Consider the following 19,946-nt stretch of genomic DNA (forward strand, 5'->3'; position numbering starts at 1 on the left):
TCCTCCTCCCTCCTCCTCTCACTGTCTCTCCTCCTCCTCCTCCTCCTTCCTCTCACTGTCTCTCCTCCCTCCTCCTCCTTCCTCTCACTGTCTCTCCTCCCTCCTCCTTCCTCTCACTGTCTCTCCTCCATCCTCCTCCTCCTTCCTCTCACTGTCTCTCCTCCATCCTCTTCCTCTCACTGTCTCTCCTCCTCCTCCATCCTCTTCCTCTCACTGTCTCTCCTCCTCCTCCTCCATCCTCTTCCTCCTCCCTCCCACTGTCTCTCCTCCTCCTTCCTCTCACTGTCTCTCCTCCTTCCTCCTCCTCCTTCCTCTCACTGTCTCTCCTCCATCCTCTTCCTCTCACCGTCTCTCCTCCTCATTTGCCCTGGAAGTTACTGAGCTCCATCTCATCTTTGCGGCGTCTCTGCTGGGCGAACAGAGAGCTGAAGGGGTACAGCTTAGCCTTGGCTGGGTATCTCTGCCCTGCTATATCCACCTCGTAATCTCCCCTGTTGATGAAGTCTGGGGTCACCGCGGCAGGGGAGCCGTCCAGGGAGGGCGGTGAGACAAAACCCAGACACACGTGTCTCTCCAGGGTGTAGGAGTAGGCAGAGGAGGTGGTGGTGCCACACAGCTCCCCGTTCCTGAAGAGACAGAGATGAGAGAGAGAGACGAGACAGAGACGAGAGAGAGAGACAGAGAGAGAGAGACGAGACAGAGCATTAGATGGCCCACCGTCCCGACCAGATATTTCCCTCTCTGACATGGGATATGAACCGGTTTCAGGAACCAGGCCAGGTTGCTTGTCTAACCTGTAGATGGGTTCTCCCCACCAGGGCCACAGGTCCAACTCGGTGTCGTGATCCTCCAGCACCAACATGACGAAGCGACGGCTCACCCCCTCCTGGCGCTGCTGCAGCAGAGACGCTCGACCCAGGAAGTCTATGTCCTGGAGGAGGGGAGGAGAGGGGGGATAGAGAGAGGAGGAGGGGATAGAGAGGAGGAGGGGATAGAGAGGAGGAGGGAGGGGATAGTGAGGAGAGGGGGGATAGAGAGAGGAAGGGGGATAGAGAGAGGAGAGGAGGGGATAGAGAGAGGAGGGGGGATAGAGAGAGGAGGGAGGGGAGAGAGGGGATAGAGAGGAGGAGGGAGGGATAGAGAGGAGGAGGGAGGAGAGGGGGGATAGAGAGAGGAGGGAGGGGAGAGAGGGGATAGAGAGGAGGAGGGAGGGGATAGAGAGGAGGAGGGAGGAGAGGGGGATAGAGAGAGGAGGAGGGAGGGATAGAGAGGAGGAGGGGAGGGATAGAGAGGAGAGGGGGGATAGAGAGGAGAGGGAGGGAGAGAGGAGGAGAGGAGAGAGGAGGAGAGGAGGGATAGAGGAGGAGGAGGGAGGAGAGAGGAGGGAGGGAGAGAGGAGGAGAGGAGGAGAGGAGAGGGGGATAGAGAGAGGAGGAGGGAGGGATAGAGAGGAGAGGAGGGGATAGAGAGGAGAGGAGGGGATAGAGAGGAGAGGAGGGGATAGAGAGGAGAGGAGGGGATAGAGAGGAGGAGGGAGGGAGAGAGGAGGAGGGAGGGAGAGAGGAGGAGGGAGGGAGAGAGGAGGAGGAGGGAGAGAGAGGAGGAGGGAGGGGATAGAGAGGAGGGAGGAGAGGGGGGATAGAGAGAGGAGGAGGGAGGGGGATAGAGAGAGGAGGGGGATAGAGAGAGGAGGAGGGATAGAGAGGAGGAGGGGAGAGGATAGAGAGGAGAGGAGGGAGAGAGAGAGGAGGGAGGGAGAGAGGAGGAGAGGAGGGGATAGAGAGAGGAGGGGGATAGAGAGAGGAGGGAGGGGAGAGAGGAGGAGAGGAGGGGATAGAGAGGAGGAGGGGATAGAGAGGAGGAGGGGATAGAGAGGAGGAGGGGATAGAGAGGAGGAGGGGATAGAGAGGAGGAGGGGATAGAGAGGAGGAGGGGATAGTTAGAGGAACAGTACAGGACTAAAGACATGTTCAGACCTCATCAGGAACACAGTACAGGACTAAGGACATGTTCAGACCAAACCAGACCTCATCAGGAACACAGTACAGGACTAAAGACCTGTTCAGACCAAACTAAATGTTGGGGACCGTGGGTCGTACCGTGTCAAACTTGACCCTGAACTCTCGTCCACACTCCAGCGGAGTGGTGAAGGGATCCAGGTCCTGACCCCAGAAGGCAAAGAACTTCTCTATTCGGAGAGAACGCAGGGCGTAGTACCCAGCGTTACGGATACCGTACTTCTGACCCACGGACATCACCTCGTTGTAGACATGGAGAGCATACTGGGGGAGGGGGAGAGAGGGAGAGAGGACGAGGAGGGGAAGGGGAGAGAGGGAGAGAGGAGAGAGGGAGGAGGAGGAGGGGGAGAGGAGAGAGGGAGGAGGAGGAGGGGGAGAGGAGAGAGGGAGGAGGAGGAGGGGTGAGAGGAGAGAGAGGGGGGAGAGGAGAGAGAGGAGAGAGAGGAGGGAGAGGAGAGAGAGGGGAGGGAGAGGAGAGGGAGAGAGAGAGAGGGGGAGAGAAGAGGAGAGGGAGAGAGGAGGAAAGAGAAGTAGAAAAAGTAGGGGAGGGAGAGAGAAAGGGGGAGGGAGAGAGAGGAGAGAGGGAGGAGGGGGAGAGGAGAGAGAGGGGGGAGAGGAGAGAGAGGGGGGAGAGGAGAGGGAGAGAGGAGGGAAAGAGAAGTAGAAAAGTAGGGGAGGGAGAGAGAAAGGGGGGAGAGGGAGGTGGGAGGGAGAGGGGGAGGGAGAGAGGAGAAAAGGCAGGAGGAAGAGAGAGGGGAGAGGGGGAGGGAGAGAGAGGGGGAGGGAGAGAGGAGAAAAGAAGGCGGGAGGGGAGGGGAGTGAGAGGGAGGAGGAAGAGAGAGGGGAGAGAGGAGGTATCAATAACAAAAATATCCACTCAGACAGAAATCTGATTTATCTGATGAAGAAAATACAGCACGGGATTATAGTATATAACCAGTAGTCTAGTAGTATATAACCAGTAGTATATAACCAGTAGTCTAGTAGTATATAACCAGTAGTCTAGTAGTATATAACCAGTAGTCTAGTAGTATATAACCAGTAGTCTATAACCAGTAGTCTAGTAGTATATAACCAGTAGTATATAACCAGTAGACTAGTAGTATATAACCAGTAGTATAGTAGTATATAACCAGTAGTATATAACCAGTAGTATATAACCAGTAGACTAGTAGTATATAACCAGTAGTATATAACCAGTAGTATATAACCAGTAGACTAGTAGTATATAACCAGTAGTATATAACCAGTAGTCTAGTAGTATATAACCAGTAGGCTAGTAGTATATAACCAGTAGTATATAACCAGTAGTCTAGTAGTATATAACCAGTAGTATATAACCAGTAGACTAGTAGTATATAACCAGTAGTATAGTAGTATATAACCAGTAGTCTAGTAGTATATAACCAGTAGTATATAACCAGTAGTCTAGTAGTATATAACCAGTAGTATATAACCAGTAGTATATAACCAGTAGACTAGTAGTATATAACCAGTAGTATATAACCAGTAGTCTAGTAGTATATAACCAGTAGACTAGTAGTATATAACCAGTAGGCTAGTAGTATATAACCAGTAGGCTAGTAGTATATAACCAGTAGACTAGTAGTATATAACCAGTAGACTAGTAGTATATAACCAGTAGTCTAGTAGTATATAACCAGTAGACTAGTAGTATTGACCAGTAGACTAGTAGTATATAACCAGTAGTGTAGTAGTATATAACCAGTAGTCTAGTAGTATATAACCAGTAGTTTTTAACCAGTAGTCTAGTAGTATATAACCAGTAGACTAGTAGTATATAACCAGTAGTGTATAGTAGTATATAACCAGTAGTATATAACCAGTAGACCAGTAGTATATAAACAGTAGTATATAACCAGTAGTGTATAGTAGTATATAACCAGTAGACTAGTAGTATATAACCAGTAGTCTAGTAGTATATAACCAGTAGTCTAGTAGTATATAACCAGTAGTGTATAGTAGTATATAACCAGTAGTGTATAGTAGTATATAACCAGTAGACTAGTAGTATATAACCAGTAGTGTATAGTAGTATATAACCAGTAGTGTATAGTAGTATATAACCAGTAGTCTAGTAGTATATAACCAGTAGTCTAGTAGTATATAACCAGTAGTCTAGTAGTATTTAACCAGTAGTCTAGTAGTATATAACCAGTAGACCAGTAGTATATAAACAGTAGTATATAACCAGTAGTGTATAGTAGTATATAACCAGTAGTCTAGTAGTATATAACCAGTAGGCTAGTAGTATATAACCAGTAGACTAGTAGTATATAACCAGTAGACTAGTAGTATATAACCAGTAGTCTAGTAGTATATAACCAGTAGTCTAGTAGTATATAACCAGTAGACTAGTAGTATATAACCAGTAGTCTAGTAGTATATAACCAGTAGTCTAGTAGTATATAACCAGTAGTCTAGTAGTATATAACCAGTAGTCTAGTAGTATTTAACCAGTAGTCTAGTAGTATATAACCAGTAGACCAGTAGTATATAAACAGTAGTATATAACCAGTAGTGTATAGTAGTATATAACCAGTAGTCTAGTAGTATATAACCAGTAGGCTAGTAGTATATAACCAGTAGACTAGTAGTATATAACCAGTAGACTAGTAGTATATAACCAGTAGACTAGTAGTATATAACCAGTAGTCTAGTAGTATATAACCAGTAGACTAGTAGTATATAACCAGTAGACTAGTAGTATATAACCAGTAGTGTAGTAGTATATAACCAGTAGTCTAGTAGTATATAACCAGTAGTGTATAGTAGTATATAACCAGTAGACTAGTAGTATATAAACAGTAGTCTAGTAGTATATAACCAGTAGTCTAGTAGTATATAACCAGTAGACTAGTAGTATATAACCAGTAGTCTAGAAATATATAACCAGTAGTCTAGTAGTATATAACCAGTAGTATATAACCAGTAGTCTAGTAGTATATAACCAGTAGTCTAGTAGTATATAACCAGTAGACTAGTAGTATATAACCAGTAGTCTAGTAGTATATAACCAGTAGTCTAGTAGTATATAACCAGTAGTCTAGTAGTATATACCCAGTAGTATATAACCAGTAGTCTAGTAGTATATAACCAGTAGTCTAGTAGTATATAACCAGTAGACTAGTAGTATATAACCAGTAGTCTAGTAGTATATAAAAAGTAGTCTAGTAGTATATAACCAGTAGTCCAGTAGTATATAACCAGTAGTATATAACCAGTAGTCTAGTAGTATATAACCAGTAGTCTAGTAGTATATAACCAGTAGTCTAGTAGTATATAACCAGTAGACTAGTAGTATATAACCAGTAGACTAGTAGTATATAACCAGTAGGATATAGCCAGTAGTATAGCAGTATATAACCAGTAGGATATAGCCAGTAGTATAGTAGTATATAACCAGTAGTCTAGTAGTATATAACCAGTAGACTAGTAGTATACAACCAGTAGTCTAGTAGTATATAACCAGTAGTGTATAGTATATAACCAGTAGTCTAGTAGTATATAACCAGTAGTATATAACCAGTAGACTAGTAGTATATAACCAGTAGTCTAGTAGTATATAACCAGTAGTATATAACCAGTAGTGTATAGTAGTATATAACCAGTAGACTAGTAGTATATAACCAGTAGTCTAGTAGTATATAACCAGTAGACTAGTAGTATATAACCAGTAGTATATAACCAGTAGTCTAGTAGTATATAACCAGTAGACTAGTAGTATATAACCAGTAGTATATAACCAGTAGTCTAGTAGTATATAACCAGTAGACTAGTAGTATATAACCAGTAGACTAGTAGTATATAAACAGTAGTCTAGTAGTATATAACCAGTAGTATATAACCAGTAGTATATAACCAGTAGACTAGTAGTATATAACCAGTAGTCTAGTAGTATATAACCAGTAGTCTAGTAGTATATAACCAGTAGACTAGTAGTATATAACCAGTAGTCTAGTAGTATATAACCAGTAGTATATAACCAGTAGTCTAGTAGTATATAACAAGTAGACTAGTAGTATATAACCAGTAGTATATAACCAGTAGTCTAGTAGTATATAACCAGTAGACTAGTAGTATATAACCAGTAGACTAGTAGTATATAAACAGTAGTCTAGTAGTATATAACCAGTAGTATATAACCAGTAGTATATAACCAGTAGACAAGTAGTATATAACCAATAGTCTAGTAGTATATAACCAGTAGTCTAGTAGTATATAACCAGTAGTCTAGTAGTATATAACCAGTAGACTAGTAGTATATAACCAGTAGTATAGTAGTATATAACCAGTAGTCTAGTAGTATATAACCAGTAGTCTAGTAGTATATAACCAGTAGTCTAGTAGTATATAACCAGTAGTATATAACCAGTAGTATATAACCAGTAGTCTAGTAGTATATAACCAGTAGTATATAACCAGTAGACTAGTAGTATATAACCAGTAGTCTAGTAGTATATAACCAGTAGACTAGTAGTATATAACCAGTAGTATATAACCAGTAGACTAGTAGTATATAACCAGTAGTCTAGTAGTATATAACCAGTAGTCTAGTAGTATATAACCAGTAGACTAGTAGTATATAACCAGTAGTATATAACCAGTAGACTAGTAGTATATAACCAGTAGTCTAGTAGTATATAACCAGTAGTATATAACCAGTAGTATATAACCAGTAGTCTAGTAGTATATAACCAGTAGTCTAGTAGTATATAACCAGTAGACTAGTAGTATATAACCAGTAGACTAGTAGTATATAACCAGTAGACTAGTAGTATATAACCAGTAGTATAGTAGTATATAACCAGTAGACTAGTAGTATATAACCAGTAGACTAGTAGTATATAACCAGTAGGATATAGCCAGTAGTATAGTAGTATATAACCAGTAGTATATAACCAGTAGACTAGTAGTATATAACCAGTAGTCTAGTAGTATATAACCAGTAGACTAGTAGTATATAACCAGTAGGATATAGCCAGTAGTATAGTAGTATATAACCAGTAGTATATAACCAGTAGACTAGTAGTATATAACCAGTAGTCTAGTAGTATATAACCAGTAGTCTAGTAGTATATAACCAGTAGACTAGTAGTATATAACCAGTAGACTAGTAGTATATAACCAGTAGTCTAGTAGTATATAACCAGTAGACTAGTAGTATATAACCAGTAGTCTAGTAGTATATAACCAGTAGTCTAGTAGTATATAACCAGTAGTCTAGTAGTATATAACCAGTAGTCTAGTAGTATATAACCAGTAGTGTATAGTAGACTAGTAGTATATAACCAGTAGTCTAGTAGTATATAACCAGTAGTCTAGTAGTATATAACCAGTAGTCTAGTAGTATATAACCAGTAGACTAGTAGTATATAACCAGTAGTCTAGTAGTATATAACCAGTAGTCTAGTAGTATATAACCAGTAGTCTAGTAGTATATAACCAGTAGACTAGTAGTATATAACCAGTAGTCTAGTAGTATATAACCAGTAGACTAGTAGTATATAACCAGTAGTCTAGTAGTATATAACCAGTAGACTAGTAGTATATAACCAGTAGTCTAGTAGTATATAACCAGTAGTCTAGTAGTATATAACCAGTAGACTAGTAGTATATAACCAGTAGTCTAGTAGTATATAACCAGTAGACTAGTAGTATATAACCAGTAGACTAGTAGTATATAACCAGTAGACTAGTAGTATATAACCAGTAGACTAGTAGTATATAACCAGTAGTGTATAACCAGTAGACTAGTAGTATATAACCAGTAGACTAGTAGTATATAACCAGTAGACTAGTAGTATATAACCAGTAGTGTATAGTAGACTAGTAGTATATAACCAGTAGTATATAACCAGTAGTCTAGTAGTATATAACCAGTAGTCTAGTAGTATATAACCAGTAGTGTATAGTAGTCTAGTAGTATATAACCAGTAGTATATAACCAGTAGTCTAGTAGTATATAACCAGTAGTCTAGTAGTATATAACCAGTAGTATATAACCAGTAGTCCAGTAGTATATAACCAGTAGTCTAGTAGTATATAACCAGTAGACTAGTAGTATATAACCAGTAGACTAGTAGTATATAACCAGTAGACTAGTAGTATATAACCAGTAGACTAGTAGTATATAACCAGTAGTGTATAGTAGACTAGTAGTATATAACCAGTAGTCCAGTAGTATATAACCAGTAGTCTAGTAGTATATAACCAGTAGACTAGTAGTATATAACCAGTAGACTAGTAGTATATAACCAGTAGACTAGTAGTATATAACCAGTAGTCTAGTAGTATATAACCAGTAGTCTAGTAGTATATAACCAGTAGACTAGTAGTATATAACCAGTAGACTAGTAGTATATAACCAGTAGTGTATAGTAGACTAGTAGTATATAACCAGTAGTCTAGTAGTATATAACCAGTAGTCTAGTAGTATATAACCAGTAGTCTAGTAGTATATAACCAGTAGTATATAACCAGTAGTCTAGTAGTATATAACCAGTAGTCTAGTAGTATATAACCAGTAGTCTAGTAGTATATAACCAGTAGTCTAGTAGTATATAACCAGTAGACTAGTAGTATATAACCAGTAGACTAGTAGTATATAACCAGTAGACTAGTAGTATATAACCAGTAGTGTATAGTAGACTAGTAGTATATAACCAGTAGTCTAGTAGTATATAACCAGTAGTCTAGTAGTATATAACCAGTAGTATATAACCAGTAGTCTAGTAGTATATAACCAGTAGTGTCTAGTATATAACCAGTAGTCTAGTAGTATATAACCAGTAGTCTAGTAGTATATAACCAGTAGACTAGTAGTATATAACCAGTAGTCTAGTAGTATATAACCAGTAGTCTAGTAGTATATAACCAGTAGTCTAGTAGTATATAACCAGTAGTATATAACCAGTAGTCTAGTAGTATATAACCAGTAGTGTCTAGTATATAACCAGTAGTCTAGTAGTATATAACCAGTAGTCTAGTAGTATATAACCAGTAGTGTATAGTATATAACCAGTAGACTAGTAGTATATAACCAGTAGACTAGTAGTATATAACCAGTAGTCTAGTAGTATATAACCAGTAGTATATAACCAGTAGTCTAGTAGTATATAACCAGTAGTGTCTAGTATATAACCAGTAGTCTAGTAGTATATAACCAGTAGTCTAGTAGTATATAACCAGTAGACTAGTAGTATATAACCAGTAGACTAGTAGTATATAACCAGTAGTCTAGTAGTATATAACCAGTAGACTAGTAGTATATAACCAGTAGACTAGTAGTATATAACCAGTAGACTAGTAGTATATAACCAGTAGTCTAGTGGTATATAACCAGTAGTCTAGTAGTACATAACCAGTAGTCTAGTAGTACATAACCAGTAGTCTAGTAGTACATAACCAGTAGTCTAGTAGTATATAACCAGTAGTCTAGTAGTATATAACCAGTAGTCTAGTAGTATATAACCAGTAGACTAGTAGTATATAACCAGTAGACTAGTAGTACATAACCAGTAGTCTAGTAGTATATAACCAGTAGTCTAGTAGTATATAACCAGTAGACTAGTAGTATATAACCAGTAGTCTAGTAGTATATAACCAGTAGTCTAGTAGTATATAACCAGTAGTCTAGTAGTATATAACCAGTAGTGTATAGTAGTCTAGTAGTATATAACCAGTAGTCTAGTAGTATATAACCAGTAGTGTCTAGTATATAACCAGTAGTCTAGTAGTATATAACCAGTAGTCTAGTAGTATATAACCAGTAGACTAGTAGTATATAACCAGTAGTCTAGTAGTATATAACCGGTAGTGTATAGTAGTCTAGTAGTATATAACCAGTAGTCTAGTAGTATATAACCAGTAGTCTAGTAGTATATAACCAGTAGTCTAGTAGTATATAACCAGTAGTATATAACCAGTAGTCTAGTAGTATATAACCAGTAGTCTAGTAGTATATAACCAGTAGTCTAGTAGTATATAACCAGTAGTTTATAGTAGTATATAACCAGTAGTCTAGTAGTATATAACCAGTAGTCTAGTAGTATATAACCAGTAGTATAGTAGTATATAACCAGTAGACTAGTAGTATATAACCAGTAGTATAGTAGTATATAACCAGTAGTCTAGTAGTATATAACCAGTAGTCTAGTAGTATATAACCAGTAGTCTAGTAGTATATAACCAGTAGTATATAACCAGTAGTATATAACCAGTAGTCTAGTAGTATATAACCAGTAGTATATAACCAGTAGACTAGTAGTATATAACCAGTAGTCTAGTAGTATATAACCAGTAGACTAGTAGTATATAACCAGTAGTATATAACCAGTAGACTAGTAGTATATAACCAGTAGTCTAGTAGTATATAACCAGTAGTCTAGTAGTATATAACCAGTAGACTAGTAGTATATAACCAGTAGTATATAACCAGTAGACTAGTAGTATATAACCAGTAGTCTAGTAGTATATAACCAGTAGTATATAACCAGTAGTATATAACCAGTAGTCTAGTAGTATATAACCAGTAGTCTAGTAGTATATAACCAGTAGACTAGTAGTATATAACCAGTAGACTAGTAGTATATAACCAGTAGACTAGTAGTATATAACCAGTAGTATAGTAGTATATAACCAGTAGACTAGTAGTATATAACCAGTAGACTAGTAGTATATAACCAGTAGGATATAGCCAGTAGTATAGTAGTATATAACCAGTAGTATATAACCAGTAGACTAGTAGTATATAACCAGTAGTCTAGTAGTATATAACCAGTAGACTAGTAGTATATAACCAGTAGGATATAGCCAGTAGTATAGTAGTATATAACCAGTAGTATATAACCAGTAGACTAGTAGTATATAACCAGTAGTCTAGTAGTATATAACCAGTAGTCTAGTAGTATATAACCAGTAGACTAGTAGTATATAACCAGTAGACTAGTAGTATATAACCAGTAGTCTAGTAGTATACAACCAGTAGACTAGTAGTATATAACCAGTAGTCTAGTAGTATATAACCAGTAGACTAGTAGTATATAACCAGTAGTCTAGTAGTATATAACCAGTAGTCTAGTAGTATATAACCAGTAGACTAGTAGTATATAACCAGTAGTCTAGTAGTATATAACCAGTAGTCTAGTAGTATATAACCAGTAGTATAGTAGTATATAACCAGTAGACTAGTAGTATATAACCAGTAGTGTATAGTAGACTAGTAGTATATAACCAGTAGACTAGTAGTATATAACCAGTAGACTAGTAGTATATAACCAGTAGTCTAGTAGTATATAACCAGTAGACTAGTAGTATATAACCAGTAGTCTAGTAGTATATAACCAGTAGTCTAGTAGTATATAACCAGTAGTCTAGTAGTATATAACCAGTAGACTAGTAGTATATAACCAGTAGTCTAGTAGTATATAACCAGTAGACTAGTAGTATATAACCAGTAGTCTAGTAGTATATAACCAGTAGACTAGTAGTATATAACCAGTAGTCTAGTAGTATATAACCAGTAGTCTAGTAGTATATAACCAGTAGACTAGTAGTATATAACCAGTAGTCTAGTAGTATATAACCAGTAGACTAGTAGTATATAACCAGTAGACTAGTAGTATATAACCAGTAGACTAGTAGTATATAACCAGTAGACTAGTAGTATATAACCAGTAGTGTATAACCAGTAGACTAGTAGTATATAACCAGTAGACTAGTAGTATATAACCAGTAGACTAGTAGTATATAACCAGTAGTGTATAGTAGACTAGTAGTATATAACCAGTAGTATATAACCAGTAGTCTAGTAGTATATAACCAGTAGTCTAGTAGTATATAACCAGTAGTGTATAGTAGTCTAGTAGTATATAACCAGTAGTATATAACCAGTAGTCTAGTAGTATATAACCAGTAGTCTAGTAGTATATAACCAGTAGTATATAACCAGTAGTCCAGTAGTATATAACCAGTAGTCTAGTAGTATATAACCAGTAGACTAGTAGTATATAACCAGTAGACTAGTAGTATATAACCAGTAGACTAGTAGTATATAACCAGTAGACTAGTAGTATATAACCAGTAGTGTATAGTAGACTAGTAGTATATAACCAGTAGTCCAGTAGTATATAACCAGTAGTCTAGTAGTATATAACCAGTAGACTAGTAGTATATAACCAGTAGACTAGTAGTATATAACCAGTAGACTAGTAGTATATAACCAGTAGTCTAGTAGTATATAACCAGTAGTCTAGTAGTATATAACCAGTAGACTAGTAGTATATAACCAGTAGACTAGTAGTATATAACCAGTAGTGTATAGTAGACTAGTAGTATATAACCAGTAGTCTAGTAGTATATAACCAGTAGTCTAGTAGTATATAACCAGTAGTCTAGTAGTATATAACCAGTAGTATATAACCAGTAGTCTAGTAGTATATAACCAGTAGTCTAGTAGTATATAACCAGTAGTCTAGTAGTATATAACCAGTAGTCTAGTAGTATATAACCAGTAGACTAGTAGTATATAACCAGTAGACTAGTAGTATATAACCAGTAGACTAGTAGTATATAACCAGTAGTGTATAGTAGACTAGTAGTATATAACCAGTAGTCTAGTAGTATATAACCAGTAGTCTAGTAGTATATAACCAGTAGTATATAACCAGTAGTCTAGTAGTATATAACCAGTAGTGTCTAGTATATAACCAGTAGTCTAGTAGTATATAACCAGTAGTCTAGTAGTATATAACCAGTAGACTAGTAGTATATAACCAGTAGTCTAGTAGTAGATAACCAGTAGTCTAGTAGTATATAACCAGTAGTCTAGTAGTATATAACCAGTAGTATATAACCAGTAGTCTAGTAGTATATAACCAGTAGTGTCTAGTATATAACCAGTAGTCTAGTAGTATATAACCAGTAGTATATAACCAGTAGTCTAGTAGTATATAACCAGTAGTGTATAGTATATAACCAGTAGACTAGTAGTATATAACCAGTAGACTAGTAGTATATAACCAGTAGTCTAGTAGTATATAACCAGTAGTATATAACCAGTAGTCTAGTAGTATATAACCAGTAGTGTCTAGTATATAACCAGTAGTCTAGTAGTATATAACCAGTAGTCTAGTAGTATATAACCAGTAGACTAGTAGTATATAACCAGTAGACTAGTAGTATATAACCAGTAGTCTAGTAGTATATAACCAGTAGACTAGTAGTATATAACCAGTAGACTAGTAGTATATAACCAGTAGACTAGTAGTATATAACCAGTAGTCTAGTGGTATATAACCAGTAGTCTAGTAGTACATAACCAGTAGTCTAGTAGTACATAACCAGTAGTCTAGTAGTACATAACCAGTAGTCTAGTAGTATATAACCAGTAGTCTAGTAGTATATAACCAGTAGTCTAGTAGTATATAACCAGTAGACTAGTAGTATATAACCAGTAGACTAGTAGTACATAACCAGTAGTCTAGTAGTATATAACCAGTAGTCTAGTAGTATATAACCAGTAGACTAGTAGTATATAACCAGTAGTCTAGTAGTATATAACCAGTAGTCTAGTAGTATATAACCAGTAGTCTAGTAGTATATAACCAGTAGTGTATAGTAGTCTAGTAGTATATAACCAGTAGTCTAGTAGTATATAACCAGTAGTGTCTAGTATATAACCAGTAGTCTAGTAGTATATAACCAGTAGTCTAGTAGTATATAACCAGTAGACTAGTAGTATATAACCAGTAGTCTAGTAGTATATAACCGGTAGTGTATAGTAGTCTAGTAGTATATAACCAGTAGTCTAGTAGTATATAACCAGTAGTCTAGTAGTATATAACCAGTAGTCTAGTAGTATATAACCAGTAGTATATAACCAGTAGTCTAGTAGTATATAACCAGTAGTCTAGTAGTATATAACCAGTAGTCTAGTAGTATATAACCAGTAGTTTATAGTAGTATATAACCAGTAGTCTAGTAGTATATAACCAGTAGTCTAGTAGTATATAACCAGTAGTATAGTAGTCTAGTAGTATATAACCAGTAGTATATAACCAGTAGTCTAGTAGTATATAACCAGTAGTCTAGTAGTATATAACCAGTAGTATATAACCAGTAGTCTAGTAGTATATAACCAGTAGTCTAGTAGTATATAACCAGTAGTTTATAGTAGTATATAACCAGTAGTCTAGTAGTATATAACCAGTAGTATAGTAGTCTAGTACTATATAACCAGTAGTATATAACCAGTAGTCTAGTGGTATATAACCAGTAGTCTAGTAGTATAGTAGTATATAACCAGTGGTATATAACCAGTAGTCTAGTGGTATATAACCAGTAGTCTAGTAGTATATAACCAGTAGTCTAGTAGTATATAACCAGTAGTCTATAGTAGTATATAACCAGTAGTGTATAGTAGTATATAACCAGTAGTCTATAGTAGTATATAACCAGTAGTCTATAGTAGTATATAACCAGTAGTCTAGTAGTATATAACCAGTAGTCTAGTGGTATATAACCAGTAGTCTAGTGGTATATAACCAGTAGTCTAGTGGTACATAACCAGTAGTCTAGTGGTACATAACCAGTAGTCTAGTAGTACATAACCAGTAGTCTAGTAGTATATAACCAGTAGTCTAGTAGTATATAACCAAAAGTCTAGTAGTATATAACCAGTAGTCTAGTAGTATATAACCAGTAGTCTAGTAGTATATAACCAGTAGTCTAGTAGTAGTATATAACCAGTAGTTTATAGTAGTATATAACCAGTAGTTTATAGTAGTATATAACCAGTAGTATATAACCAGTAGTCTAGTAGTATATAACCAGTAGTCTAGTAGTATATAACCAGTAGTGTATAGTAGTCTAGTAGTATATAACCAGTAGTCTAGTAGTATATAACCAGTAGTGTCTAGTATATAACCAGTAGTCTAGTAGTATATAACCAGTAGTCTAGTAGTATATAACCAGTAGACTAGTAGTATATAACCAGTAGTCTAGTAGTATATAACCGGTAGTGTATAGTAGTCTAGTAGTATATAACCAGTAGTCTAGTAGTATATAACCAGTAGTCTAGTAGTATATAACCAGTAGTCTAGTAGTATATAACCAGTAGTATATAACCAGTAGTCTAGTAGTATATAACCAGTAGTCTAGTAGTATATAACCAGTAGTCTAGTAGTATATAACCAGTAGTTTATAGTAGTATATAACCAGTAGTCTAGTAGTATATAACCAGTAGTCTAGTAGTATATAACCAGTAGTATAGTAGTCTAGTAGTATATAACCAGTAGTATATAACCAGTAGTCTAGTAGTATATAACCAGTAGTCTAGTAGTATATAACCAGTAGTATATAACCAGTAGTCTAGTAGTATATAACCAGTAGTCTAGTAGTATATAACCAGTAGTTTATAGTAGTATATAACCAGTAGTCTAGTAGTATATAACCAGTAGTATAGTAGTCTAGTACTATATAACCAGTAGTATATAACCAGTAGTCTAGTGGTATATAACCAGTAGTCTAGTAGTATAGTAGTATATAACCAGTGGTATATAACCAGTAGTCTAGTGGTATATAACCAGTAGTCTAGTAGTATATAACCAGTAGTCTAGTAGTATATAACCAGTAGTCTATAGTAGTATATAACCAGTAGTGTATAGTAGTATATAACCAGTAGTCTATAGTAGTATATAACCAGTAGTCTATAGTAGTATATAACCAGTAGTCTAGTAGTATATAACCAGTAGTCTAGTGGTATATAACCAGTAGTCTAGTGGTATATAACCAGTAGTCTAGTGGTACATAACCAGTAGTCTAGTGGTACATAACCAGTAGTCTAGTAGTACATAACCAGTAGTCTAGTAGTATATAACCAGTAGTCTAGTAGTATATAACCAGAAGTCTAGTAGTATATAACCAGTAGTCTAGTAGTATATAACCAGTAGTCTAGTAGTATATAACCAGTAGTCTAGTAGTAGTATATAACCAGTAGTTTATAGTAGTATATAACCAGTAGTTTATAGTAGTATATAACCAGTAGTCTAGTAGTATATAACCAGTAGTGTATAGTAGACTAGTAGTATATAACCAGTAGTCTAGTAGTATATAACCAGTAGTCTAGTAGTAGTATATAACCAGTAGTTTATAGTAGTATATAACCAGTAGTTTATAGTAGTATATAACCAGTAGTCTAGTAGTATATAACCAGTAGTGTATAGTAGACTAGTAGTATATAACCAGTAGTCTAGTAGTATATAACCAGTAGTCTAGCATTATATAACCAGTAGTCTAGCATTATATAACCAGTAGTGTATAGTATATAACCAGTAGTGTATAGTATATAACCAGTAGACTAGTAGTATATAACCAGTAGTCTAGTAGTATATAACCAGTAGTCTAGTAGTATATAACCAGTAGTGTATAGTAGTATATAACCAGTAGTGTATAGTAGTATATAACCAGTAGTGTATAGTAGTATATAACCAGTAGTGTATAGTAGTATATAACCAGTAGTCTAGTAGTATATAACCAGTAGTATATAACCAGTAGTCTAGTAGTATATAACCAGTAGTGTATAGTATATAACCAGTAGTCTAGTAGTATATAACCAGTAGACTAGTAGTATATAACCAGTAGTCTAGTAGTATATAACCAGTAGTCTAGTAGTATATAACCAGTAGTGTATAGTAGTCTAGTAGTATATAATCAGTAGTATATAACCAGTAGTCTAGTAGTATATAACCAGTAGTCTAGTAGTATATAACCAGTAGTCTAGTAGTATATAACCAGTAGTCTAGTAGTATATAACCAGTAGTCTAGTAGTCTATAACCAGTAGTGTATAGTAGTATATAACCAGTAGTGTAGTAGTATATAACTAGTAGTGTATAGTATATAACCAGTAGTCTAGTAGTATATAACCAGTAGACTAGTAGTATATAACCAGTAGACTAGTAGTATATAACCAGTAGACTAGTAGTATATAACCAGTAGACTAGTAGTATATAACCAGTAGTGTATAACCAGTAGACTAGTAGTATATAACCAGTAGACTAGTAGTATATAACCAGTAGACTAGTAGTATATAACCAGTAGTGTATAGTAGACTAGTAGTATATAACCAGTAGTATATAACCAGTAGTCTAGTAGTATATAACCAGTAGTCTAGTAGTATATAACCAGTAGTGTATAGTAGTCTAGTAGTATATAACCAGTAGTATATAACCAGTAGTCTAGTAGTATATAACCAGTAGTCTAGTAGTATATAACCAGTAGTATATAACCAGTAGTCCAGTAGTATATAACCAGTAGTCTAGTAGTATATAACCAGTAGACTAGTAGTATATAACCAGTAGACTAGTAGTATATAACCAGTAGACTAGTAGTATATAACCAGTAGTGTATAGTAGACTAGTAGTATATAACCAGTAGTCCAGTAGTATATAACCAGTAGTCTAGTAGTATATAACCAGTAGACTAGTAGTATATAACCAGTAGACTAGTAGTATATAACCAGTAGACTAGTAGTATATAACCAGTAGTCTAGTAGTATATAACCAGTAGTCTAGTAGTATATAACCAGTAGACTAGTAGTATATAACCAGTAGACTAGTAGTATATAACCAGTAGTGTATAGTAGACTAGTAGTATATAACCAGTAGTCTAGTAGTATATAACCAGTAGTCTAGTAGTATATAACCAGTAGTCTAGTAGTATATAACCAGTAGTATATAACCAGTAGTCTAGTAGTATATAACCAGTAGTCTAGTAGTATATAACCAGTAGTCTAGTAGTATATAACCAGTAGTCTAGTAGTATATAACCAGTAGACTAGTAGTATATAACCAGTAGACTAGTAGTATATAACCAGTAGACTAGTAGTATATAACCAGTAGTGTATAGTAGACTAGTAGTATATAACCAGTAGTCTAGTAGTATATAACCAGTAGTCTAGTAGTATATAACCAGTAGTATATAACCAGTAGTCTAGTAGTATATAACCAGTAGTGTCTAGTATATAACCAGTAGTCTAGTAGTATATAACCAGTAGTCTAGTAGTATATAACCAGTAGACTAGTAGTATATAACCAGTAGTCTAGTAGTAGATAACCAGTAGTCTAGTAGTATATAACCAGTAGTCTAGTAGTATATAACCAGTAGTATATAACCAGTAGTCTAGTAGTATATAACCAGTAGTGTCTAGTATATAACCAGTAGTCTAGTAGTATATAACCAGTAGTATATAACCAGTAGTCTAGTAGTATATAACCAGTAGTGTATAGTATATAACCAGTAGACTAGTAGTATATAACCAGTAGACTAGTAGTATATAACCAGTAGTCTAGTAGTATATAACCAGTAGTATATAACCAGTAGTCTAGTAGTATATAACCAGTAGTGTCTAGTATATAACCAGTAGTCTAGTAGTATATAACCAGTAGTCTAGTAGTATATAACCAGTAGACTAGTAGTATATAACCAGTAGACTAGTAGTATATAACCAGTAGTCTAGTAGTATATAACCAGTAGACTAGTAGTATATAACCAGTAGACTAGTAGTATATAACCAGTAGACTAGTAGTATATAACCAGTAGTCTAGTGGTATATAACCAGTAGTCTAGTAGTACATAACCAGTAGTCTAGTAGTACATAACCAGTAGTCTAGTAGTACATAACCAGTAGTCTAGTAGTATATAACCAGTAGTCTAGTAGTATATAACCAGTAGTCTAGTAGTATATAACCAGTAGTCTAGTAGTATATAACCAGTAGACTAGTAGTATATAACCAGTAGACTAGTAGTACATAACCAGTAGTCTAGTAGTATATAACCAGTAGTCTAGTAGTATATAACCAGTAGACTAGTAGTATATAACCAGTAGTCTAGTAGTATATAACCAGTAGTCTAGTAGTATATAACCAGTAGTCTAGTAGTATATAACCAGTAGTGTATAGTAGTCTAGTAGTATATAACCAGTAGTCTAGTAGTATATAACCAGTAGTGTCTAGTATATAACCAGTAGTCTAGTAGTATATAACCAGTAGTCTAGTAGTATATAACCAGTAGACTAGTAGTATATAACCAGTAGTCTAGTAGTATATAACCGGTAGTGTATAGTAGTCTAGTAGTATATAACCAGTAGTCTAGTAGTATATAACCAGTAGTCTAGTAGTATATAACCAGTAGTCTAGTAGTATATAACCAGTAGTATATAACCAGTAGTCTAGTAGTATATAACCAGTAGTCTAGTAGTATATAACCAGTAGTCTAGTAGTATATAACCAGTAGTTTATAGTAGTATATAACCAGTAGTCTAGTAGTATATAACCAGTAGTCTAGTAGTATATAACCAGTAGTATAGTAGTCTAGTAGTATATAACCAGTAGTATATAACCAGTAGTCTAGTAGTATATAACCAGTAGTCTAGTAGTATATAACCAGTAGTATATAACCAGTAGTCTAGTAGTATATAACCAGTAGTCTAGTAGTATATAACCAGTAGTTTATAGTAGTATATAACCAGTAGTCTAGTAGTATATAACCAGTAGTATAGTAGTATATAACCAGTAGTCTAGTAGTATATAACCAGTAGTATATAACCAGTAGTCTAGTAGTATATAACCAGTAGTGTCTAGTATATAACCAGTAGTCTAGTAGTATATAACCAGTAGTCTAGTAGTATATAACCAGTAGACTAGTAGTATATAACCAGTAGTCTAGTAGTAGATAACCAGTAGTCTAGTAGTATATAACCAGTAGTCTAGTAGTATATAACCAGTAGTATATAACCAGTAGTCTAGTAGTATATAACCAGTAGTGTCTAGTATATAACCAGTAGTCTAGTAGTATATAACCAGTAGTATATAACCAGTAGTCTAGTAGTATATAACCAGTAGTGTATA

The 19,946-nt window shown here is 35.5% G+C and overlaps 1 protein-coding gene across 2 annotated transcripts in view; it reads right to left on the minus strand.

Moving 5' to 3' along the window:
• Nucleotides 1–238: 238 nt before the first annotated feature.
• The window catches only part of pdpr (pyruvate dehydrogenase phosphatase regulatory subunit), a 74,738-nt gene continuing 55,030 nt past the window's right edge, over nt 239–19,946 (minus strand). Inside the window, exons 17-19 of one of the 2 annotated variants that reach the window (XM_045708454.1) lie at nt 2,100–2,282; nt 795–931; nt 239–626 (exon numbers count right to left, since the gene is read on the minus strand). In XM_045708454.1, coding sequence (XP_045564410.1) covers nt 359–626; nt 795–931; nt 2,100–2,282 — 588 coding nt within the window. In that variant the 3' untranslated portion in view covers nt 239–358. The remainder of the gene's footprint in view (nt 627–794; nt 932–2,099; nt 2,283–19,946) is intronic. The other variant, XM_045708455.1, reaches the window with a different exon arrangement.

This window comes from Salmo salar, chromosome ssa26 (genome assembly GCF_905237065.1).
Source record: "Salmo salar chromosome ssa26, Ssal_v3.1, whole genome shotgun sequence".
Taxonomy (NCBI): Eukaryota; Metazoa; Chordata; class Actinopteri; order Salmoniformes; family Salmonidae; genus Salmo; species Salmo salar.